At 42.4% G+C, this 26526-nt stretch overlaps 1 protein-coding gene across 1 annotated transcript in view; it reads right to left on the bottom strand.

Moving 5' to 3' along the window:
- ADGRG4 (adhesion G protein-coupled receptor G4) overlaps positions 1 to 26526 on the bottom strand; it is an 84356-nt gene that overhangs the window by 33702 nt on the left and 24128 nt on the right. The window contains exons 5-11 of the mRNA XM_040628109.1: positions 25572 to 25603; positions 23818 to 23878; positions 21569 to 21732; positions 20047 to 20179; positions 18245 to 18363; positions 9550 to 9766; positions 7945 to 8107 (exon numbers count right to left, since the gene is read on the bottom strand). Of these exons, the coding sequence (XP_040484043.1) occupies positions 7945 to 8107; positions 9550 to 9766; positions 18245 to 18363; positions 20047 to 20179; positions 21569 to 21732; positions 23818 to 23878; positions 25572 to 25603 (889 nt within the window). The remainder of the gene's footprint in view (positions 1 to 7944; positions 8108 to 9549; positions 9767 to 18244; positions 18364 to 20046; positions 20180 to 21568; positions 21733 to 23817; positions 23879 to 25571; positions 25604 to 26526) is intronic.

Below are 26526 nucleotides of genomic sequence, written 5' to 3'. Positions count from 1 at the left end.
GGCGGTGTCGGGGGCAGAGAAGGAGCAAGGAATTGTGGGAAGGAGAAAGCTAGAGAGGAGGAGCCAACATTCTTTTTTTTTTTTTTTAAGATTTATTAATTTGAGAGAGAGAGTGCGCTGGTGCGAGAGGGGCAGAGGGAGGGCAGGGGGAGGGGCAGACCAGCCGAACCCACAGGGAGCCCATGCTGGGCTGGATCCCAGGACCTCGGCTTCACGACCTGAGCTGAAGTCAGACACTTAACCTACTGAGCCATCCAGGCACCCCATCAGAAGGAGACAAAATTCTGAGTATAAACTCTGCCGGGCCTCTGAACCACTAATGTTGAAGAAAGACTCCAACTAAGGATAAAGGAACTTAACTGAGATTTAAGCTGCCATCCAAGAGATGGAATCTACAGATGGAGTCATTTGCCTAGTATAACAAAAGTCAATAGTCTTCTGAAAACCACAGTGGAATCCAGAATTTCCACCACATAACATTCACAATATCCAGGACATAATCCAAAATTACCCCATGTGTGAAGGAAGAATGAATGTGACCCATTTTGAAGTGAAAAGGCAATCAGTGGAGATCAACCTGGAGGTGACCCAGATGTTGGAGTCAGCAGATAAGGAGTTTTAAGCAGCTGGTGTAACTGTACTCAGGTATTTAAAAGGAAATATGCTTGCAGTTAAAGCACAAAAAGGAAATAACAGCAGAGAAGCAAGCAGAAAAAGAACAAAATGGAAATTCTGGAACCAAAAATACAATATCAAAAATGTTTAAATTGCACTGGATGGGTCCAAGAGTAACAGGAAGATGACAGATGTCAGTGAACTTGAGGAGAAATTGGTAGAAATTATACTATCAGGAAAATAAATCGTAAAATGATTAAAAACTTGAACATAGTCCCAGGGACCTGTGGGGCAACACCCCAAAATCTTAAGTACATGTAATTGGGGTCCCAAAAGGAGAGGACAGAAAGAATGGTGAAGAAGCAATATTAAAGAAATAATGATGGAAATTTCCCCAAATTTGATAAAAGACATAAATTTACAGATTCAGGAATCTCAGCAAACCTCAAGCAGGATAAATGCAAAGAAAACACACCTACACACATAATACCAAACGGCAAAGAAACAAAGAAAACACTGAAAACAATCAGACAGGGTGCCTGGGTGGGTCAGTCCATTAAGCATCAGGCTCTTGATTTCAGCTCAGGTCATGATCTCAGGGTCCTGGGATCCAGCCCTACATGGCATTGGCCTCCACGCTCAGCGCTCAGCCAGGAATCTGTATGTCCCTCCCCCTCTGCCCCTCCCCCTGCTTGTGTTCTCTCTCGAAAATAAATATAAATCTTATAAAAAGGAGAATAAAGGCAAAATAAAGACATTCTCAGATAAATGAAAACTAAGAAAATTCATCACCATCAGACCTGTGCTGTGAGAAATGCTAAGTAAATTTCTTCAAGTTGAAGGGAAATATTACCAGATGGAACTCTGACCTTTAGGTAAGAAGGAAGAGCATTGAAAATTATAAATATCTGCATAAATATAAAAGACTATTTTTTTCTTTCAATTTCATAAGACTCTTTAAAACAAAGATGGTAACATTGTCTTGTGGGGTTTCTGACCTTAGATATAATACATATGTCAACTGTAACATAAAATACAGAGGGTATGAATAGGTATATATGGTCAAATTCGTGTGTTTTACATGCATTAGTACAATGGTGCCTCGAAGCGACTACAAAAGTATAAGGATGCATATTGTAATCTCTAGAGCAACCATCAAGAAAATAATGCAAATAGATATAACTGAAGAGTCAGTACAAAATTAAAGTTCAATTATAATAAAGATTAAAATAAACCAAAAGGCATCAGGAAAAGAGGAACAAAAACCAGAAGGACAGGTAGAAAATAAAATAAAATGGTAGTCCTAAAGCCAGCCAGATCAAAGAATACATTAAATGTTAGAAGAATTATACACTCCAATTCGAAGGCAGATATTTTCAGGATGGATAAAAAAGTGAAACATAAACTGTATGCTATCTACAAGAAGTGCACTTTACATATGAAGAAATAGAAAGTCAGTGGGTGCAAAAACATAGATACAACAGTAAACATGAGAAAGCTGCAATGACTATATTAAAATCGGAGAAAATGGACTGTGAGACAGAGTATTACCAGAAATAAAGAGAACTATTTCATAAGGATAAATAGGTTAGTATTAGAGTTATTATGAGGATGCCATAACAACATATATGTATATTCACCTTATAGCAGAGCCCCAAAATAAACAAAGCGAAATTTGACAGAACTAAAGGGAGAAGGAGACAATTTCGCAAAGTCAGCGATTTTAACACCTCTCTAAACTAGGAAATAGCTAGGAAAAAAATCAGTGAAGAGATGATCAGAGCAACATTATCGACCACTTTGAGATCTAATTGATATTTATAGGACAACATATCTGACAACTGTGGAACACACCAAGTGTTTCAAGTGTGTGAAACATCAAAAGAGATCACACACTGGGTCATAAAACAAGCCTCAACAAGTTTAAATGGATTGAAATTATTCTGAGTACATTCTGTGATCCATGTGAAATAAACAAGAAATCAACATCAACAATATGTCTTGGATGTTCCTCAAATACTTGGGATTTAAAGAACACACTCCTGAATAATCCACAGAAATATTCTGAACTGACTGCTCGTGAAAATACAACATATCAGGGCGCCCAGGTGGCTCCGTTGGTTGAGCGACTGCATCTTGGTTTTGGCTCAGGTCATGATCTTGGGTCATGGGATCAAGCCTGTGTTGGGCTCCACTCAGAGTCTGCTTGAGGGATTCTCTCTCTCCCTCTCCCTCTGCCCCTCCCCTTGCTTGTGCTCTCTCTCTCTCTTTCTGAAAGAAAGAAAGAAAGAAAGAAAGAAAGAAAGAAAGAAAGAAAGAAGAAAGAAAGAAAGAAAGAAAAGAAAAGAAAAGAAAAGAAAATACAACATATCAAAATTTGCAGACCGCAGCTGAAACAGTGCTTAGAGAGATATTTATAGCTTTTAATGATTATATTAGAAAAGAAGAAGTGTCTAAAATCAATGGCCTATGGATCCACCTTAAGAAACTTGATAAAAGGGGCACCTGGGTGGCTCAGTTGGTTGGGCATCTACCTTTGGCTCAGGTCACAATCCCAGGGTCCTGGGATGGAGCCACGCATCAAGCTCCCTGCTTGGCAGGGAGTCTGCTTCTCCCTCTCCCTCTGCCCCTCCCCCCACTTGTGCTCTCTTGCTCTCCACGTCAAATAAATAAATAAAATCTTTTTTTAAAAAAGAAACTAGATAGAGAAGAGCAAAATAAACACAAAGTAAGTACACAGAGGGAAATAATAAAGCTAAGAGCAGATGGTAACAAAATAGAAAACAAACGAGAAAGAAAATTAATGAAGTTGGTTCTTAAAAAGGATCAACAAAATTGAAAAATCTCTAGTTATACTAATCAAGAGGGAAAAAAAAGAACAAGAAAAGAAATTAACATTATCAAGAATTTGGGGTGCCTGGGTTGCTCAGTCAGTTAAGCATCTGCCTTTGGCTCAGGTTGTGATCCCAGGGTCTTGGGATCCAGTCCCTCATTGGGCTCCTTGCTCTGCAGGGACCCTGCTTCTCCCTCTGCTTGCTGCTCCCCCTGCTTGTGCTCCCTCTCTCTCTCTCTTTCTCTGACAAATAAAAAATAAAATCTGGGGCGCCTGGGTAGCGCAGTCGTTAAAGCATCTGCCTTTGGCTCAGGGCGTGATCCCGGTGTTATGGGATCGAGCCCCACATCAGGCTCCTCCGCTGGGAGCCTGCTTCTTCCTCTCCCACTCCCCCTGCTGTGTTCCCTCTCTCGCTGGCTGTCTCTCTGTCACATAAATAAATAAAAATCTTTAAAAAAAAAAAGGAATACTTTAAAAAATAAATAAATAAAATCTAAAAAAATTATCAAGAATTAAAGAGAGATTTTTACTGTAGATCAGAGATTGATAAATTGGTCAGCAGACCAATTCCTACCCAAAGCTTGTTTTCATATGCCTCAAGCTAGGAATGGGTTTTACATTTCAGTTTTTAAAGAATGTAACAAAGGAAGGAAGGAAAGAAGTAAGGGAGGGGAGGGGAGGGGAAGGGAGGGGAGGGGAGGGAGGGAGGAAGAAAGAGAGAGAGAGGAAGGAAGAAAAAGAGAGAAAGAAAATTAAAATGTTCATCAGACCTCTAGAGACCACCTGTGACTTACAAAGCCTGAAATATTTATTACCTTTTACAGAAAAAGTTTGCTGACCACCCCTATAAAACCTACAGACATTAAGAAATCATTAGGAAATATTATGAACAACTATTGTCAACAAGCTTGACCAGTTAGACAAAATAAATTCTTGGAAAAATATAACTAACCAAAACACACACAACATGAATCAGAACATCTGAATGGCTCTACATCCATTAAATTAATTGGGTTTGCCATCAAAATACTTTCCACAAAGAAATTCCAGACCCAGAGAGTTTCCGAGTAAACCCTATCAAGCATTTGATGAAGAAATAACACCAACGTTATGCAAACGTTTTCTGAAAGTATAACAGGGACCATTTCCCAACTCACTTTTATGAAGTTGGCACAACCCTAATCTAAAGCTCGATTTTTAGAAAATCAGAAAAAAATTCCAGACCAATATCCTTCACGAACATTAGTGTAAAAATACTTAAAATATAAGCGAGTTGAAAATAGCAGTATATAAACATGATAATACATCATTACCAGTAGGTTTTCTTCCAGAAATGCAAGATTGGTTTAACATCCTAAAATCAATGTAATTCACCATATTAGAAGGATAAAGGAAAGAAGCCAAACGATTGCTTCAAGAGATACAGAGAAAAAAAAAAAAACATTTGACAGAATTTGGCAACCATTCATGATAAAAATTTTCAGCAAACTAGAAAGAGAAGGTAAGGTCCTCAATCAAATAAAGGGCATCTAAAAACAAACAACAACAACACGGCTAACATCACAGTCATGGTAAAATAGTGAATACTTCTCTTCTGGTATCAAGAACAAGACGAGGATGTCAACTACTTCCATTCAGCATGTTATTGGAGGCTCTAATAGCAAAAAGGCCAAAAGAAAGGAATAAGAGGAATAAAAATCAGTAAGAATGACATTAAACAGTCTCTGTTGCCAGATGACATTACATAGAATGTCCTAAGGGATCTCTAAAACAACTGCTACGACTAACAGGTGAGTTTAGCGAATTCATAGGATTCAAAATTAGATGATAGACAGTTGATAGATAGACGATAGACATAGAGTACCAACTTTATTTTTATATTTAACTAAAGACGTGATACCACTCCACTTAAAAGTTCAAGGGGCGCCTGGGTGGCACAGCGGTTAAGCGCCTGCCTTCGGCTCAGGGCGTGATCCCGGCGTTATGGGATCGAGCCCCACATCAGGCTCTTCCACTATGAGCCTGCTTCTTCCTCTCCCACTCCCCCTGCTTGTGTTCCCTCTCTCGCTGGCTGTCTCTATCTCTGTCAAATAAATAAATAAAATCTTAAAAAAAAAAAAAAGATTTAAAAAAAACATGGTGATACTATTCTACTTAAAACTACAAAACAGGGGCGCCTGGGTGGCTCAATCGTTAAGCGTCTGCCTTTGGCTCAGGGCGTGATCCCGGCATTCTGGGATCGAGCCCCACATCAGGTTCCTCCGCTATGAGGCTGCTTCTCCCTCTCCCACTCCCCCTGCTGGTGTTCCCTCTCCCGCTGTGTCTCTCTCTATCCAGTAAATAAATAAAATCTTTAAAAAAAATAAAAGCCTTTAAAAAAAAAAACTACAAAACAAAGGGACACTTGGGTAGGTCAGTCAAGTAAGTGTCCAGCTCTTGATCTCGGCTCAGGTCTCGATCTCACCATGATGAGTTCAAGCTCCACATTGGGCTCCACACCGGGTGTAAATAAGTAAATTTATTCCTAAATATTTTATGTTTTCTGATGCTGTTGCAAATGGAATTTTTTTACAATTTTTCTAATTATTTGCTGCAAGTATATAAAAATAAAGTTGATATACTCTATCATCTAGGAGTGAGTACACTTGTGATGAGCACAGGGTGATGCATGGAAGCGTTGAATCACTATATTGTACACCTGAAACTAATATAACACTGTATGTTAACTCACTGGAATGAAAGTTAAAACTTAAAATGATAAATAAATAAATAAATAAATAAATAAAGTACAAAACATTGCTAAGGGAAATTAAAATCGGCCCGAGTAAATGTTACTGGAGGAGAAAACTTAATATTACTAAGAAATCTAAATAAATAAAATTTAAAAAAAAGGAGCGCCTGGGTGGTGCAGTCGTTAAGCGTCTGCCTTCAGCTCAGGGCATAATCCTGGGGTACGGGATCGAGCCCCGCATCAGGCTCCTCCGCTAGGAGCCTACTTCTTCCTCTCCCACTCCCCCTGCTTGTGTTCCCTCTCTCGCTGGCTGCCTCTCTCTCTGTCAAATAAAGAAATAAATAAAATAAAAAAAGAAATCAATTCTCCCAAAATTGATCAATAGCTTCAATTCAATCCCAATCACTCTCCACACATTTCTTTTTTGTACAAATTGATACGCACATTCAAAAATTCCTATGGACACGGGAAAGGCCTAGAATAATCAAAGCTATCTTGAAAAAGAACAAAGTTGAAGGACTCCCACTCTCTGACTTCATGACTACAGGAATCAAGATAGTGTGATCACGGCATAAGCATCTACAAAAAAAATTACTGGAACAGAATAGGTATGGTGTAGCCTATGGTTTGGAGTTCATGTTTTTCCATCTAGATCCTCACTTCTTCCAGCACTATTCATTGAAGACAATTGCATTCAATTAGGCTCTTATATCTTATGAGCCAGCAATACCATTCCTAGGTATTTACTCAAGATATATGAAAACATATGTCCACACAGAGACTTTTATATGAATGTTGAAAGTTGTATTTCTCGTTCTGATAGCCAAAAAACTGGAAACAATCCCAAGTCCATCAACAGGAGACTAGACACACGATCTTTGGTATATCCATACAATGGAATGCTATTCAGCAATAAAAAAGAATAAACTATAGAAACAAAAGACTGCTACATGCAAGCAGTCTTCTACAAGACAGTACATATTTTATGATTCCATGTATATAAAGTTCTAGAACAGGCAAAACTATGGTGGCAAAGTATCAGAACAGTGGTTGCCAGGGGAGGTCACAGCTCTGGGGATTGCCTGGGAAGGGGAGGAGGGGAATTTTAGGGGTGAGGGTAATATTCTATATCTTGATAGGGGTTTGAATTGCACAGGTGTAAGCATCTGTTAGAATTCAGAAAATATATACTTAGAATTGGTGCATTTCCCCATATGTAAATTTAACATTTTTTTTAAAACTGTAAATTAAAAAAAAAATGGTGCCCTCCAAAAATTGTTTTCTGCAGCGGTTGGCAGCCTGTGGCCTGCCAAAGGCTGAGGTACTATGGTGTGATGGAAAGGGCTCAGATTTTAAAGCCAGACAGACATAAGTTCGAATCCTGGCTCTGCCATTAGGCTGTGTGTCCTTGAGCAAGTTACTCAACTGCTCTGTTTCCTTTTCTGTACAGACAGTAGCTCAATGCCCCAACATATAATAAGTACTCCAGAAATGGTAGCTAATAATAAAGTAACATGTGAGATGATTTCGGCCCACAGGGCCAAAGGTGGTGTCATTTCACACCTCATGGACACCGTTCTGACCCCAAGGTGTTTGGCTACTAAGGGTTCTATGTGAAGCTTCCCTGGGATATTTGTATTTTCATAAGGTCCCCTGAAGACTAAAAGCTTTAAAAAGTATCTGCTCTCTCTACCAAGGAGTAAGTGAATGAGAACTTGGAACAGCGTTTGCCTGATTGGTTCTCAGCTTCCTGAGCCAGACTCACCTCAGGGTCTGCGCCTTCTTCAAGGGAGCGAATCCCGAAGGCCATGCCTTCAAACGCGTGGTCCACCCGCAGGACGGCCAACGCCAGCCTGGCTGCCGTCAGATTTGCTGTCCGCCCAGAAAACTCCATCTTATGACCAGCACGCTCGATTATCCTCAGAATTCTGCAAGGAACCACAGGGAGGGAAGAGCATTCCTACCGCTTTAATATAAGTCCCATTCTCCTTCCGAGATTTCCTCAACGTAAGACTTCTTCGGTTTTAATCACTGTCTTTGTATCATTTAAGGAATTATTAAATCAGAGCACTGGCTCTGGAGTCAGGCTGAGGTTTAAATCTTAACTCCTCTAATTTCTAACTGTGTGGGCAAATAAAACAACGTGGCCGAGCTTCTGTTGACTCACCTGCAAGCCAGAGGTAATACTGGCCCTTCCCTCGCAAGGTAGTTCTCAGGATTAAATGTCACTGTTGTATGTAAAGCCAGATCCTGCCTGGCCTCATAAGCCAAGAAACTTGGATTTTATTCTACGTGTAACAGAAAGCCACCAAGGAGTTTTATTTATTTTTTTAAGATTTTATTTCTTTATTTGACAGAGAGAGACAGCCAGCAAGAGAGGGAACACAGGCAGGGGGAGTGGGAGAGGAAGAAGCAGGCTCCCAGCGGAGAAGCCCGATGCGGGGCTTGATCCCAGGATCCTGGGATCACGCCCTGAGCCGAAGGCAGACGCTCAACAACTGAGCCACCCAGGCGCCCCTCCGAGGGGTTTTAAAAGCAAGAGAATGGGGGCGCCTGGGTGGCACAGAGGTTAAGCGTCTGCCTTCGGCTCAGGGCGTGATCCTGCCATTATGGGATCGAGCCCCACATCAGGCTCCTCCGCTATGAGCCTGCTTCTTCCTCTCCCACTCCCCCTGCTTGTGTTCCTTCTCTCGCTGGCTGTCTCTCTCTCTGTCAAATAAATAAATAAAATCTTTAAAAAAAATAAAATAAAAGCAAGAGAATGGACGTGATCTGATATGTGCATGAAAAGATCCTCTGGTTGTCATGTAGAAGAAAGACCATAGGGAAGCAAGTGTGGTGGTGGTGGGGGGGGAAGCCCAGTGAGGAGGTTACTGTAGGGCAGCGGAGAGGTATGAGGCTGGGACCGGGGTGGTGGTGATGGTGGGGATGAACACAAGCAGACGGGTTCCAGGAATATTTCAGGGATTAAAAACCTCACATCTGGTGTTTCCTACAAGACTTGGTTACTGATGTGCTGTGAGGTAGAGGGAGGTAACTAGTATTATTCCTAAACTTTTTGCTTGAGCACTGGGCCGATGGATTTTGTAGAAATTGAGGGGGCACCGGGGCTGGGAAAATAGAGTGAGGTCTGGTTTGGGGCAACTATTTACTTGCAACGGGGCTATGACTAAAATTCAGTTAGGTTTTCGCAATGCATTGCTTCCCAATCGGGATTTGCGTGGCATTGGCCCCGTTGCATCACAGGAACTCAGCTTTCAATGCGTAGCCACCTGACCTCGAAAATTTGGTGGACTGTACGCCAAGGAATGAATAACAAATATTATAAAATTTTAGGAAAGAACTATTTTACCAAAGCTTTAGTACTTACTCATTTCTCACTTCGTGCAGATCAGATGCTGAATTGTTTTGCTTTCCCAAAAGAGCATTGATTATCTGTAATATAATCTGCGTTAGATTCATACTTATCTCATCACATCGTGAAATATCGGAGACTTTAGAAACAATAATCTTTGTTTCTTCTTCATCCAGAGTGGGGGATTCATTTATTAAATTTAAAACGTGCTCTGCAACATCATCCACGTTCTCTGGGGAAAGAAAATTGAAATAGAAAACCTGCGTTACTTAGTTTGGGGCCATACTGTTCTGCTTCCTTCCCTTTAAAACGCAAAGGCAGTCAAATGCAAATAGCTACCCAGGCAGCAAAATTTATAGTAAAAAAAATGCTGGACCTCCATTTCTACAATAGGCGGAGTCCCAGAAAATAGCACATAAGTCAAGTTTTTATTCATTAAATCCTTTTTAAAATACACCAGGGAAACCTTTTTGTCACTGAAGATTATCTTGCAATTAGATTCTAATTAAGTTAAGACTTTTGAGTATTGGATTGAGTTAAGTAGATCCCACCTGTGCTAAAATATCAGCAAACACTCAGTCTGTGTTTTCATAATCAAGGGTGGTGATGATATTTTTCTGTCAAGAACCAGCAACCACAGTGAAAAAGCAAGTATGGACCACATATAATAAAGAGCAATTTAATTTAGATTTTTTTTTAGAGAGTAAGAACAATAGGTATTAACTCGCCCACTTTTTTCTTCACTTTTTATTATGGAAATTTTCAAACACGCACAAAAGTAGAAAGAATAGTATAATGAATCCCCATGTACTTCATGAATCACCTAGCTTCAAGTGTCAATGAAGAGCTAATCTTATTTTATCTACGCTCTCACCCACCTTCCCCCAACCCCAGATTATTTTAAAGCAAATCCCAGACATATCATTTCATCCATAAATACCTCAGTATGCATTTCTAAAACAGAAGACCTCTGTTTGTCACAACCACAATGCCAGTATTTGTTAAAACAAATACAACACAAATTAGGCTTTAGTTTGATATAACTCATATAAAGCTAAGCTCCTTGTGGTGCCCTCCTAGCTTAAAGCACTCACATTTAAGTCCAGTAACCAAAATATAATGGAAAATAATCGAGAAATACAATCCGTTGAGAAAAAGTCCAGAGAGAGATTATATTCATAACTTAACCCGGGTTACATTACAACCAACCAAGTCTGTTTGGGAAAACAAAATAAATTACCATAAACATCATCCTCTCTCTCTCTTTCTCCCTCTCTCTCTCTGCAAACAACTCCCTGTCCTTGTCAATATAAATTAAGCAATCTTAACTGAGATTCTCTCAATGCCCCCCCCTCCTTAATAATGACTTCAATCTGCCCAACGATGGCCTACCTAGGAACTGAGATAGAAGAAAGGGGGAGGTCGAACAAGGCTGTAATTACTTCTAAATTAATATTTTGTCCTTGTTACATCTATCTTCTGGTCAGTTAAAGAAACTGAGAAAACAATAAGACAGGGGATGGAAGACGAATGTAGTGCTCTCATTCACTGATCTTTCTATTGCTCTTATTAAATTTCCAGGCTTTGCTGTAAATGGGATAGCCAGAGCTGCCTACCTGGAGTCATTCTTTGGGCCTTGGTGGTGTGACTTTACTTCATGCAGTCCCTGCTGTCAAAGGAGGAAAGTAAACAATAGGCCAACAGGAGACTAACTATATTGTGGAAAGTAATTGTAGACTTTTCATCTAGAGTTACATGGTTTTTAAGTCAAATTCAGGACAAATTACATGCATTGTGTAAAAATTCTAAGCCCTTGAGCAAAAGCAGGAAAAGGAATCCTCCCTTTTTCATTATAAAATAAATAGATCCCCCATTGCTTGAAATAGTTTCAATTAATCTGCCAATAATTGTAGCCATCAAAACAATAATATATCTGTTATTGATTGAGCAATTTCTATGAGGCAGTATTGGTGTCGTCTACAGCTGCGTAACAAACCACCCCCAAACGTAACAACTTCGAACAAGAATACATTATTATCCCTCATGGTTCTGTGTGTTGACCAGTTTCAGGTGAGCGGTTCTGATTTAGGGTCTCTCATGCAGTTGCACTCAGATGGCAGCTGGGACTGGAGTCACCTGAAGACTAAGACCGGGCTGGAAGTCCGAGATGGCTCGCTCACATGGCTGGCGATTGATGCCCATGCACCAGTCAGCTGGGGCTGTTGTCCTCTGGGGGTCTGTGGATGCTGTTTCCGACACATGGCCTTTCCCAGTGGCTTAGGCTTAGTGGTATGCTGGATCCAGCTTGTGGTATAACTGGAGACAGCTGGTGACAACTTGTCAGAACAAATCGCTAAATTTTCGGGAATTTTGTGAGCTGATTGTTAAACACAGCCATTACTGAAAATTAAATTATATCAACTTTTAATTAAATCAATTCTATTAAAAACAATGGTGATACCCAAGACTCATCACTTCCTAATGATGTGGCTACATTTTTGTAATCTCTGCTTTGGTGCTTTTTTATATCTGTGGTATCTGTGTATCTCTGACCAACTCCATGTTCAGCACTTGTGTGTTGTAGTTTGTCTTCAGCCATCGGGGCTGAAAAAATCACCAAGAAAATCGGCAAGTGCGACAAAATTAACTTTTTTGGCAGAGCTGGTGGTTAAACATTTTCCAGGCTTCTTAGAGCATGCTGTCTGGGTTCTGAGGGGAAGAATCCCCAGTGAGAGCATACAAAAGAACGGAAGCAGAAATTTCCAGTTCCCTTAAAAGTTAGTCCCACAACTGGCACAGCATCAGTGCTGCCGAATTCTACTGGGCTAAGTCGTCACAAGGCAGCCCTCCTTCAACTTCTAATTGACAAGGAGGGAATGAATCGATGGTGGGCATTTTGGAGACAAGATACCATAAGGCGTTATCCATACATTCTCCAATTTCAGCATCACGATAGCCCTGTGTGATGGGTACTAACATTATTCCCTTTATACAGATTAAGAAATTGTGCCACGGAGGTTCTAACCCAGATTTTAATCCAGGCTAGTGTTCTTGAATATCACTTTCTACTACAGTATCTGTGCCTTTCTCCCTTTCCTCCATGGTTTGGAGGCTGGAACTGCTGGGCTACACCATCCTTTTCCCTGACATCCTGGGAATTAGATCGTTCTGTCTCCACCATGCGCTATCCTGCCCAGGCAGGGAGATGGACACAGCCAGGAGACACTGTGAAAAGTTCCAGCCAACTTCATTAGGGTGCGCTGCGTCTTCAGTATTTTCGAGGTCACAAAGACGGGGCAAAGCAAAGAACCCACAGACCTCTGAAATAAGGGTACCTTTTTGAACTCTGCGATATTAAGGAGTTACAGGAAATGAGCATTTAACTGGAGAACTGACAAGTTTTTCTCCAACCAAGATATGTAATGCTTGTCAGCAAGATTGAAGGCTAAAGAAAAATTGTTTCAATGTGAATGCATTTTCTTTCCCTTACGTTGTACTCATTTTTCATTAAGCTCCTAACTCACAAGGAGACGCATTCCTCCGAAGCTAATACATTTGATCATTTATTTTCAGTTATATACATTACAGCCACCATGCAACTGTTCTCATCCTCTGCAGACTTTTTTTTTTAATAAAGTGACTACTGATAGTTAATTTTCTAAAAATCCTAACCCAGTGCAATGCTTTTCTTGTTGTTATGGTTGTTTAACTTTTTCTCCTATGGAGAAAATTCTATTATCGTGTCTCAGAAAAATGTGTTGCTCAGAGGAGGGAGGTCAGCATGAAACACAGACCTCTCTAACTCACTGCCCACTTGCTTCAAGCTGCAACCCTCCCTAGGGTCCTGATTTAACGATTTCGAACCTAGAAACCATCAGAGCCATGCTTACTTTGCTAAATCTTCTAGATATTTCTTGGCAAGGATCCCAAATTTCCATCTTCTGCAAAAAAGACAAGTCCGAGGAGTTCACTGCCTCAAGGCAATTCCCTGGCTGTCCTGGAAGGCACTGGAATGCCTGTGCCTCCGTTTTCAACTACTCATCATGGGTTGGGGGGGCATTCACATGGTAGAGCTACGCCTGACAAGGTGTGTATAGACTGAGAGTTGATGAGGGAAACTTACGCACACTTTCAAAACACCAATAAGGAGGGGCAGGACTTTAAGAACAGGACTGTAAGGAGGAGTTGGGGAAAAGTTCACCAAGAGTGACCTCTATTACTCTGCTCAAAATTAGCAAAGACAACCATTCAAAGGGTCTGGAGGTTGATGAAAGATCTTCCAACCAACTGAGATGCATTTAATCAACGAAATCTATGGAAACTTGATCAGTACAGTGAGAGGCCGTGGCATTTGAGCTAGGAACTTTACCCATCTCCCATAGCTCTGCCTTGTGGAAGAAGCAGCTGAGTGGTAGTTACGATCTCCCCCAGGTCCCTGAGGTGGAAGAACTATTCTGAGTGGATCATCGCAAGTCACACATTTCTGGCTCGGGTCTGTGGAAGATCCCTCCCGGGCCACGATAAGTCCCCCTTCCCCTCAGATTCATGCACAGCCCCTGCTCCACAGGGAAAACCCTTGTGAAGCATCTTGTGAAGGACACATTCGTCACCCCACCATCTCCCAAACTCTTGCCCCATAGGACAGATATTTTTTTCCACCAAGAAGGGCGGGAGAAAGCCTCAAAGACTGGCAATACTCTGCCCCTGGAAGGGGATGGGTTATAATGGGATCAGACTATGAAGCAATTTATGCCCCAGGGTTTTGTCAGAAACAACAGAGCCATCAAGTAGCAATTAGAAGGCGAACAGCTGGGTGTGATATGGAGAGAGGCGCACCATCCAGAAGCTCAGCAGGGAGATCAGAGAAAGAAACAGAGAGAACTGAGCTAGAACATTCTCACAGTCATCCCTGGTAGGGAGAATGTGTAACAAGCCCAAAGCTCCATCTTCGAAGGAGAAGCATCAGAAGACGTACCCTGCAGGGACAACACACTTCACTGAGCTAGTCCAGTCAATGGTATCTTTTACAGAAACAGAAAAAGCAATTCTCAAATTCATACGGAACCACACACACATGCGCGTGCACACACACACAAACCAAACAGCCAAATCAATCCTGAGAAAGCAGAGCAAAGACATCACACTCCTTGATATCAAAATATAATACAAAGCTACAGTAATCAAAACAGCATGGTACTGGTATAAAGACAGACCTACAAACCAATGGAACAGAATGGAGAGTCCAGAAGCAAATGCACACATACACCATCAACTGATCTCCAATAAGAGTACAAAGAACACACAATGGGAAAAGGATAATCTCTTCCATAAACGGTGTTAGGAAAACTGAAAATTCACATGCCAACGAATTAAACAGGCCCTCCTGTTACACCATACGCAAAAATCAACTCAAAATTATTCAAGACTTATATGCAAGACCTGAAATTCAAAAGCTCCTAGAAGAGAACATAACGGAAAATCGTCATGACATTGACCTTGGCAACGATTTCATGGATATGACACCAAAAGCACAGGCAACAGAAACAAAAATTAACAAGTGTGACTACATCAAATAAAAAAGTTTCTCACAACAAGGGAAATAACCAATCAATAGAGTGAAAAGACAACTTACTGAATGGGAGAAAATATTTGCAAACTATATGTCTGAAAAGGAGTTAATCTCCAAAATACCCAAAGAATTTCTATAACTCATGGGGCACCTGGCTGGCTCAGTCAGTAGAGCACACAACTCTTGATCTCCGGATCATGAGTTCAAACCCCGCATTGGGCATGTAGCCTACTTTAAAAAAAATTTTTTTTTTAAGAATTTCTATTACTCAATAATGAACAAACAGGTAACATGATTAAAAAATGGACTAAGGGGGCGCCTGGGTAGCGCAGTGGTTAAGCGTCTGCCTTTGGCTCAGGGCGTGATCCCAGCGTTCTGGGATCGAGCCCCACATCAGGCTCCTCCACTAGGAGCCTGCTTCTTCCTCTCCCACTCCCCCTGCTTGTGTTCCCTCTCTCGCTGGCTGTCTCTCTCTGTCAAATAAATAAATAAAATCTTAAAAAAAAATGGACTAAGGACTCAAATAAATATTTCTCAGAAGACATAAAAAAGGCCAATAGATACATGAAAATGTTCTCAACATCAGTAATCATCAGGGAAATGGAAATCAAAAGCACGATGAGATATCACTTCACAACTGTCAGGATGGCTATTATCAGAAATCAAGAGATAACAGAGTGTTGTCAAGGGTGGGGAGAAAGGGGTACCCTGGTACACTGTGGGTGGGAATGTAAATTGGTGTACCCCTTGTGGAAGATGCTATGGAGTTTCCTCACAAATTAAAAATAGAACTACCCTATGATCCAGGAGTCTCACTTGTGTATGTATATCCAAAGGAACTAAAAATCATTATCTCAAAGAGACACCTGCACTCACATGTTCATTACAACATTATTCATAATAGTCGAGATATGGAAATAATGTAAATGTCCATCTAGAGATAAAGAAGATCTCTCTCTCTCTCTCTCTCTCTCTCTCTCTCTCACACACACACACACACACACACACACTGGAATATTATTCACCTTCAAAAAGAAGGAAATCCTGCCCTTTGCAACAACGTGGATAAACCTGGAGGACGTTATGCTAAGTGCAACAAGCCAGACACAGAAAGACAAATGCTGCATGATCTCACTTACACAGGGAATCTAACACAGCCAAACTCAAAAAAGCACAGAGTAGAATGGTGCTTGCCAGGGGCTGGGGCAGGGGAAATGGGGAGTTGCTAATCAACAGGCATAAAGTTTCAGTTAAGCAAGATGAATAAGTTCCGGAGGTCAGCCATACAACATCATACTTGAAAAATTTGTCAAGAAGATAGACCTCATGTTAAGTGTTCTTACTACAATAAAATAAAATTAAAAGAAGAACGAAATTAGATTGGAGGTTTCCAGGGGCTGTGGGGAGGGGGGGAAGAGAGTGCCTGCTAATGTGTATGGGGCTTCTCTTTGGAGGGATCAGAATGTTCTGGAATTAGTGGTGACTCTTGCACAATCTAGTGAATATGCTAGAAACCATGGAATTATTATTATTTTAAAACCAGAACCAGATATCAATTTCTGCTTATCAAATCACCGAAGATCCAACAATCTGATCACATGCCGTGTTGATAAAGGTACCCTGAGACAGGTGCTTTCCTACCTTGCAAGTGGGAGTATGAACCGGTATAAGCAAGCATTACTGAGAGCATTTTGACACCACCAAAAGTATGACTAACCTGACAATTCTACTTTTAGGAATTTATGCTTCAAGTACACCCCACTTACACAAAATGACATATGTACAATATCCATTACCGCAGTTTTATAAAAATAAAATGTTATTAACAGCTTAAATGCCCACTCACAGGAAATAGGTTAAAGAAATAAATTGTGGCATGTCCATGTCGTATAATATAATGCAGTGATAAAAAGCATGAGGAAGCTCTTCATATACTGAAATGATAATTTCTGCAATATATTGTTAAAAGAAAAAGGCAAGGTGCAGAGCAGCATGGATAGCACGCTCTACTTTGTGTTCTAAGAGGAAGGGAGCATATGCATGTATATGTCTCTGTACGGTGTGAGTGGGTGCGTAGATTTCCTCATAGATACATGAAATATCTCTGTGGATATTTATTGAATGGCTGGGTCAGCAATGGGAAGATGTTTCACTGTATTTCCTTTTTGTTTTTGCAAAATTGAACTATGTGAAGAATTACCTATTAAACCGGTTTGGGCTTTTTGAAGACTTTATTTATTTATTTATTCATTTATTTATTTATTTATCTGAGAGAGAGACAGAGAGAGAGCAAGAGAGTGGCAGAGGAAGAGGGAAAGAACCTCCAGCAGATTCCGAGCTGAGTGCAGAGCCCGACGCAGGGCTCCGTCCCACAACCCTGGGATCATGACCTAAGCTGAAACGAAGAGTCAGATGCTTAACCGACTGAGCCACCCAGGCGCCCCAAAACTGTTTTTGTAAATATTTATTTATTTATTATTTGAGAGAGCGAGAGAGAGAGCACGCGCGGGAGCAAGCAGGTGGAGGGGTAGAGGGAGAGGCAGAGAGAGAATCTTAAGCAGACTCCCCACTGAGCCCAGAGCCAGACGTGGGCTCGATCTCATGACCCTGAGATCATGACCTGAGCCGAAACCAAGAGTTAGACTTTTAAGTAATTGAGTCCCCCAGGCGCCCCCTCATTAAAACTGTTTTAAAATGAAAAATAATGGGGCGCCTGGGTGGCTCAGTCAGTTAAGCCTCTGCCTTCAGCTCAGGTCATGATCCCAGGATCCTGGGGTCGAGCCCCACGTCGGTCTCCCTGCTCAGTGGGAAGCCTGCTTCTCCCTCTCCCTCTGCCATTCCTCCTGCTCGTTCTCACTTTCTTGAATAAATAAATCAATCTTTAAAAAACTAAAATGAAATGAAAAATAATAATTAGCCAAAAATTATAAAATAAAAAACACTAGAAAGCAAAAAAACCTTGACGGTCCCAACTTAGCATGCCCCACTCCCGCCTCTACCAACATTAACTACCTGGTTTCTGAAATTGGATCGCGAGGTAGTTTTCCTACGTGAGGCTTGCCTGTATCCTCTTAGCTCAGGTCAAGCAGATGAACCAACCAAGATTCCATTATGTCATTAATGTGTACACAACAGTCTTACCATCACTGATAGTAATGTTAGCAAGATCCACAATCTTATCAGGAAGTCCTTGAAGCAGTTTGCATTGTTTCAACTTTGGTTTTTCCCACTGAGACTTGCCAGTGTTGATACTGATTGAGCTGAAAAAGAGGGGAGGGAGGGACAAAAAACTTTCTCATTGGAGGATGAGGCCAGAAAAGTCACCATGCAGCTCTGGCGTGCCCCACCCCCCGCCCCCGCCCACTCCCAGCCTCTGGGCTGAGATAGCAAAGGCGGGATCCCCATAGAAGAACACTTTGCTCTCGGGGAACAAGGGAATGTTAGGGTCCCCATGCGGGAGGTGGAAAAAGGCAAGAGAGTCTGAAATGAAGCGTGGCAACGTGAGGCAGAGCAAGAGTCGCGGTGGAGGTGTTGCCCCTCCGGACACGGCTCCTTACCCTCACTTTCCCTTCTTACCCCCATCTGAAGAGGAAATTCCTGGTAGAATGCGGTCCCTAGCTCCGCACATCATTTCCCAAAGGCAATGAGCACAGCACCCTCTGGAGCTCACCCGCCCTCATCATCCACCCTCCCCTATGCCTCATCCAATTCAATCCAGTTCATTTCAAATGAGCTGGCTCATTTATTGAGCACCCACGATGTTCCAGGCCTGCTGACAGGTAGTGCAGACAAACAGAGTGGGGTCCGGTCCCTGGAGGAGCTTGTTGTCGCGTGGTGGTTCGAGTCTGTACATGTAACTACATCTATTAGGCAAGAGATGAGACAAAAAGCTGTACCAACAAAACTGAATCGATCAAACCACTGAGCAAGGAGAACTTCTGTCCCACTTTTGAGCTGAGCTGGACACTAAAAGGACGGAGATGGAGAAAGGGCCCCCTCTCCGCCCCAAAGCGGAGCCAATAGCACAGGTGGCGAACGAGACACAGGGAGGCACCCATTGGGGTCCACAACAGCAAACGGCCCTTTCCGGCTGGCAGACGTGGTAAAAGGGAACCTGTGGGTCTTGAGGCAATGTGGAACCAGAGTGGGGGAAGGCAAGGAGCCTGTTCTAATAGACAAGGGATGATAGTAAGGGTCTGCACCGGGGTCGTGGCGGTGGGGATGGAAAGGAAAGGCTACATACAAGCTCTGTGATCACAAAACCAGCATGATTTGCTGACTGATTAGATGGACGAAGAGAGTAGGACCCAGTCCAAGATGTTGCCTTCCAACAGAGAGCTTTTAAGCCTCTGTCAAAACCCGCTGCCCTTCTGGTCTGTCTACTTAAGTTAATGGCACAAACCATTAACAGCAGAGAGTCAGAGAAGAGGGACTGATGATTTAAAGAAGGAAAATGATAAGGCAACAATAGAAGGGTGATTTAGGAAATTATGATGGCCCATCAATGAGGTAGCTTCTGAGGCAATTTTTCGAAATGGTCATTAAGAAGAAGAACATAAAACATGGAAAATGTTTGATCAACTATTGAGTGAAAAGGTAAATCACATTATTGAGATGAGGACAGTGATTACCACTACATAAAACTACATAAAACTTAAAGGCACACAGGGAACAGGGAGATGAAAAAATATGCCCACCTAAAACCAGCGGTGTTCAGGTGGCAGAATTATGGGTGACTTCTTCTCTTTTGTCTTCTTGAACATTTTTCTAGAATGCCCTTATGTTGCCTGTGCATGCTGAAGTAGGTCCAAAGGGTGGAAGAAGGCAGGACAGGGTAGAGGGGGACGGTGCGGGGCCCACTCAGTTGAACGATGGAAGCAAGGCCCCCATTAAGCGGATCTTTGAGTCTCTGAACCAGCAATTAGGTCTTGGCCAATACGTACCAGAGTCTAGTAGCGTTTTCATGCCTGTTTTTTATGCATCTGGTTTGGGCTGTGTCAGTAGGGTTCGTTAAGAGCCACTTATAGGTCCCTTTGTATTTAGAGACTGTTTCCTGGGCTTCGCACCTTCCTGGCTCTATGGAGAAAATGTATGCATTTGAAGGGGCAAAAGGCACTTTCAAATGTCATGAACATCCATTACGACCCATCATTATTACCCTACACATAAACACCAGCAAATAAAAGAGGAAAATTTTTCTACCAGGCCATTTAAATCAGGCTTCACTGAAAATACATGAAATGCTGTCTCTCTCTCTCTCTCTTTTTTTTTTAATAAGCCTCCCTGGAAAAACTCACACTTAGTCCTTTTCATTAAAACCACAAGTTGACAGGCTCGGTTTTAAAAAATGTTACATTTGCCTCGAAAGAAGTTCAAGCCACAAACAAAAAAATCAGAAGTCCTCACCTGCCAACTGCCCTCCTTCCGAGGTACCCTCACTGTCAGTGACAGGAAACCAAAGGTTGACTTCTCCTTCTGGATGGTTCCTCCCCTCCTAATGGACTCTGGGGTGGATTTGGTTTTAGTCAACTCAATGTATCTGCCATCGTCAGTATTAGACGTGGGAGCTCTGCTCTGTGGGTGGCGCCAAGGGCAAGGTTTTGCTGCCAAGTGTGGTCACATGAAGGGAGAAGGGACCTGGGCTAAGTGTGTGTGATAAGTTCCCAGTTTCTACTGACCACCCACTGGGTTTGTGACCCTGATTCCAGAAGTCTTTCCTTCACGTGTTGACAGAGTGGCCGGGAGAAGTGGAGAGCCCAGAGAATCAGCTTCCTCTGAGGACAGCCATCAGCGCCATTTGCATAGTGGGCTCTACTTGTGGCTTCTACACTTTTCTGCCTCCCATTTCACTGTCGCTTGCAATCACAGCCTGCCCTCTGCTACCCGATCAGTTTGTTGCCAAGGATTGTGTGTTCTAACACCTTTGCATGTTCTCTGGCTTAGCCCGATGTTTTTACCACAGTCCGCTGGGAACCAGTGAGAGAGCTGGCAGCCATGGCAAGGAGATAGAGTGGTCTGATAGCCTTTCTCTTTACCATTAAAGGAAAGAGATGCCTGTGAGAGAAAATCTGGGCCGTTCCCACATCCCTTTCCCAGATGAATAGCCTGGCTATATCGATCAATAAATTAGCAAGCATCTATTGGGCAGTTACTGTGTGGAATGAGGAAGCTCCCCAGGCCTCTGGGTAATTATGCAAGAGAGCCAATCCTCCCACTCCGAGGATGGACTGGCCACTGCTGACATCCGGAGCTGACCGATGGTCTCTGGTAACCCCTCTGTGTTTTTCATAAGCTCTTACAGCTAGAAAGGTTGTCAGGGCAAGTGAGTGCTGAGGATGTGGAAAGGAACGTGAAGACAACTCCTCTCCCCCAAAACTCAGGATGTCTTACTGTGCATGCGTTATGAACTCTCTCGGAAAGGGAGTGAATGCGCGAGGGGCGTGGAGTACCCCTCCCCCCAATTACCTAGTTTTTTCACCACAACGTGTTCGGATCTTACAAATAACGTCAGTTGACCTTGGGTGAAGTTTCCATGGGTGAGGTTGCCATGTATTTTACTTTTGATCCTGCTAATCAATTCCTTGGCTGCTAAGGAAGAGCTGGCCTTTAGGATGGTATGACAAACATAGCTAAAAAGCAGAGCAAAAAAGAACAATGTTGCAGTTAGAGCAACAGAGTGCAACCTGGCCTATGGTGCTGAAATTCTACCCAGATGACTTAATTGGGAGTCCATAAATACCAGACATTTCACATCGATCAACTGGCAAATCTTAAGAAATGGTGGCAGACAGCATATTGAAACCTTCTGATCAATGTTCTCATATGCAAAACAAACAACTCAAAACCTGTTTTCAATAGAACGGTCAGCAACCATTGCATTATATTAAAATCAACTAGCGGTGCCTGGGTGGCTCAGTCGGTTAAGCAGTTAAGCATCTGACTCTTGGTTTTGGCTCTGGTCACAATCTCAGGGTCTCGCAATCAATCCTGAGTCTCTCTGCATTCAGTGGGGAGTCTGCTCAAGCCCTCTGTTCCTCCCCCTCTCAAACAAATAAATAAGTCTTTAAAAAACAAAATAAAATAAAATAAAATGAACTAGCCATGGATTCTCTAGAAGTTTATACTAATTAATAGAGAAGATGGAGTACTTGGGACATACTACTTCGGAGAAAACCTTTTATCCTTCTGGTCTCCAATTTACCCATCATTACTGCAAGAAGGCAAATGGCACATGCTTTAGAGACACGCCAGTCTCTAAAGATGTGTTCTGTAAAAGGCCTATTTCTATAATAGAATAATAATGGAGATAATGGTAGTGACAGTAGCTAACATTTGTAGCACTCTCGCTCCTTGTGTGTGTGTGGTTTTTTTTTAAGATTTTATTTATTGGACAGAGAGAGACACAGCGAGAGAGGGAACATCAGCAGGGGGAGTGGGAGAGGGAGAAGCAGGCTCCCCACTGAGCAGGGAGCCCGATGCGGGGCTTGATCCCAGGACCCTGGGATCATGACCTGAGCGGAAGGCAGACGCTTAACGACTGAGCCACCCAGGCACCCCTCGCTCCTTGTGTTTTGAGTCATGTTACCTTCACAACAGCCTCACGAGCAGAGCTATCACGGTCCCCATTCCACAGATGAGGGAGCTGAGACTTAGCCAAGGTCACAAATACCTAGTACATCCCTAGAGTATTCTGTCCACTCAAAGATATGTTACAAAAGAAGAGGGCTGTGCTTGACCTCAACCGCCGGAGCAAGGTCCTCAGAACATTCTAATGTTCGTTGCTATTCCATTTCGGAGCGTCTTTAAGCTTAGGGGCACCTGGATGGTTCAGTTGGTTAAGCGGCTGACTGGCTCAGCTCATGATCCTGGGATCAAGACCCTCATCTGACTCCCCTCTCCCTCTGCCCCTCTTCCCCTGCTGTGCTCTCTTTCTCTCTCCAGTAAATAAAATCTTTTTTTTAAAAAGTCACAAGCTTACCTAGATCTTTTCCCCCATTTCTATTTGCCAATACATCTTTTGGAAGCACACATTTCCTGTTTCCTACAGCTGTTGAAAGTTAGATGTACCTGTGTTAACTCGAAATTTCTCTTTGTCCAATGTAAGCCGTGCCTCCCCCTCCACGGATCCACAGTCCCTGGAGTCCCTGCTCACCCCGCCCTTCCATGTGGAGCCCATCTCTTCCCAGCTCTCATTTTGCCAGTCTGAAGAGGACCCCTCTTTCTTTAAACCTCTCCCTTTGCTGCAACAGACTCTTTACTCTTAGCACCCTGAACATGGCAGTGACCTTCCCATGAGCCTCTCTGAGTTGCGTCAAGCAGGGCAGCAAGAGCCAGTGTTCTGGGGGGAGCCAGAGCACGAGTCTGAACAGGACCAAGGCGGCTTTCCATGGTGTTTTTCCACTGCCCTGCTCAGTATTTCCTGGACTTTTTTGACGACAACAAACACTTTATTCCCCCATCCCCAAATTATGACCACTTTGGACCCCATTTTCTCTTCACTACAAAGAGGCAGAAGGCAGGCTGCTAGGCTGTGCCATGACCAACTGAAACAACTTGTTTCATGAAGGCAAGAGCCCAATTACAGCATCTGTAAAATAACCACCGGGTGCTTTGATCTCCTTCTGACAACTCTGACCAACGGGCTGCAAATACAGAATTAAATGGAAGGAAAATCAGAACTAAATGTACCAGCTATGAATAAACTCAGCTCCTACCTGGATGGTACACGGGAAATTGTAGCCATTCCTTGCCCTTCTCTCTGTGCCAAAATAATGCAAAACAAAAGTACATCGTCACTGAAATCTTTCGACAAACGTCACATTTGAGTACAGGGCTTATTGTCAACAACAGCAATCATAATTACACTTTACATTTATGTAACTCGTTGCCATTTGCAAATCGCCCTCAAAAAAGTCAATGCATCTAGTCCTCACATCACCCCTGTAGTGTGGGCAATGCAGGGATTATCACCCCATTTCCCAGTTGAGGAAGCTAAGTCTCAGAGAAGTTAAATAATCTGCCCAGTATCACACAGCTGACCAATCACAGAATTGGGGCCAGAATCTGAGCTTTCTGGACTGGACCCTAACGTGGTGATGACAATAGTAAACATTACCAAGCATTTACTATGCCCTGTGCTAAGCACTCAATATACATCATCCCGTTCCATCTTTCCAACAGCCCTGGGAGGGATGGTAATATTGTCATCCCCATTCTACAGATGAGGAAACTGAGGCACAGAGAGTTTAATTAGGCTGCCCAAGGTCTCCCAGCCAGGAAGTGGAAGAACGAGGGTTCTAACGAAGGCAGCCTAATTCTGGGGACCACATCGTCACCAAAAGGCTTCTTACACCTATTATTTGAGAGGAATGTTACTTAGGTCATGTTATCTATAATGTATTAAATTAAGAAATTCAGATTCCACTCTTTACAGAAAGCATTTTAAATGATGGCACATAATTTGGAAGGCGCTGTAGGCTTGATTGTACTTTGTATAATCAAAATTTTTCTCTCATGACTATGGACTATGAGAAACAAACTGAGGGCTACAGAGGGGAGGGGGATGGGGGAATGGGATAGACCGGTGATGGGTAGTAAGGAGGGCACATATTGCATGGTGCACTGGGTGTTATACACAACTAATGAATCATCGAGCCTTACATCGAAAACCGGGGATGTACTGTATGGTGACTAACATAATATAATAAAAAATCATTATTAAAAAAAAAAAATTTTCTCTCATGGGGTGCCTGGGTGGCTCAGTCATTAAGCATCTGCCTTTGGCTCAGGGCGCGATCCCAGCATTCTGGGATCGAGCCCCACATCAGGCTCCTCCGCTGGGAGCCTCCTTCTTCCTCTCCCACTCCCCCTGCTTGTGTTCCCTCTCTCGCTGGCTGTTTCTCTGTCAAATAAATAAATAAAATCTTTAAAAAAATATTTCTTTCATGTTTAAATACCTTCCAAGGTCTGTGCTTACTGATCCTTTCAGAGTCTAACATGGTAAAGCTTGGAGGCACCAGAGTAAGTACTGAGTATTGGGGTAAGGATGATGGGAGATAGTTCTGTCACACCCTGATTTCAAATCTATACAGATAAAGGGTGGGTTTATTATGTGAATGCCAGTCTTGCAAAAATTGTGTCATTCTTGGAAGAACCAGGCTTCTTTCCAAGATGTCTACAACGAAGAAATTCCATTTGCCATTTACAATCCCCAAGTCATTCCACACGCCCATAGCCCACAAAATGTGCCTCCAAAAAACGGCCCCACAGGAATTCAGAACAACAGAGATGGTTTTCTCACTGGGTTCTTGCGCAGATGCCAAAGAAAGTAATGTAATTTGACCCTCGATGACCACAGTTGAGCTTTGCCTGATGTTCACTTGGGTGGAAGCACTATTTTATTTACATCTACTTAGGTATTGAAGGAGTCACAAGTAGATTCATTTTGAAAAATTACTTACTACAGTTTGGTCCATGGTTATTTCTCCCTCAGAAGTGTCTCTGTAACGAAAGCATAAAAATATTATATATATGAAATATGGTGCCCAATACATTAGGACAAAAGCTCAGGAGAAAGACAGCTGTGAGGCAGAGCAGTAGAATCCCCCAGCTTGGAATTCAAATACTAGGGCTCTAAGGGGACACCTCAAAAGCCTGGTCATTATCTATGTACCAAAATGGTGGTAAGTCTTTGACTGAGCAACCCCACTTCCAGGAATCTATCCCATAATAGTACAGCAAGGGTGCATACAAACATATGTACAAGAGTGAAAATAATTGAAATGTCCATCACTAGGTAATTGGGTAAATACACTACGGCACACCCATGCACAAGAATCTTATGCAGTCATTAAAATGAAGAAGCTAAATCCATATGTATTGGCCTGAAAAGCCGTACGTGGCGTATTTTAGAGGTATGAACCAGAGTTCTTGGAGAGGGTGCGGAAAGGCGCGTCTTCTCTTTGTCATCGGCTCCTTGATACTATTCAATGTCTGCTGGTCCAATGCAACCGCCTCTCCAAATTTGTGCCCCAGGCAAGTCTTAGACTAGTCAGCATTCCTCGCTTTAAACATTTCAAGTTCCCTTTGGAATTTCTAACTCCTGAAAGTGCATTATTGGAAAATAAAGGGTTTTATAAATCTTCCCCATTGGCCGTCCCTAGCCTTTCATCCCTTTAAGGAATGATTTTTTTTCCCCAAAGTCACAGAATCATAGCATTTTAAAGCTAAGAGGGGCATTAAAGGTAACTGAATCCAATTCTACCGGTTCCCAGATTTATTTCCTTCTGTTTTGTTCTCCCATCGGCTTTACACCCTACAGTCATGATAGAAATGTCTTCCTTATTCCAAAGAGAACCTACACTCAGAATGGAAGATTCAACTCAAAATGCACTCCCTAAATTTCAGACAGAAAAAAAAAAAAA

This window comes from Ursus maritimus, assembly GCF_017311325.1.
Source record: "Ursus maritimus isolate PB19 chromosome X unlocalized genomic scaffold, ASM1731132v1 scaffold_X1, whole genome shotgun sequence".
Taxonomy (NCBI): domain Eukaryota; kingdom Metazoa; phylum Chordata; class Mammalia; order Carnivora; family Ursidae; genus Ursus; species Ursus maritimus.
Note: the sequence above shows the minus strand (reverse complement) of the source record. Positions and strands in the feature narration are given on the sequence as shown.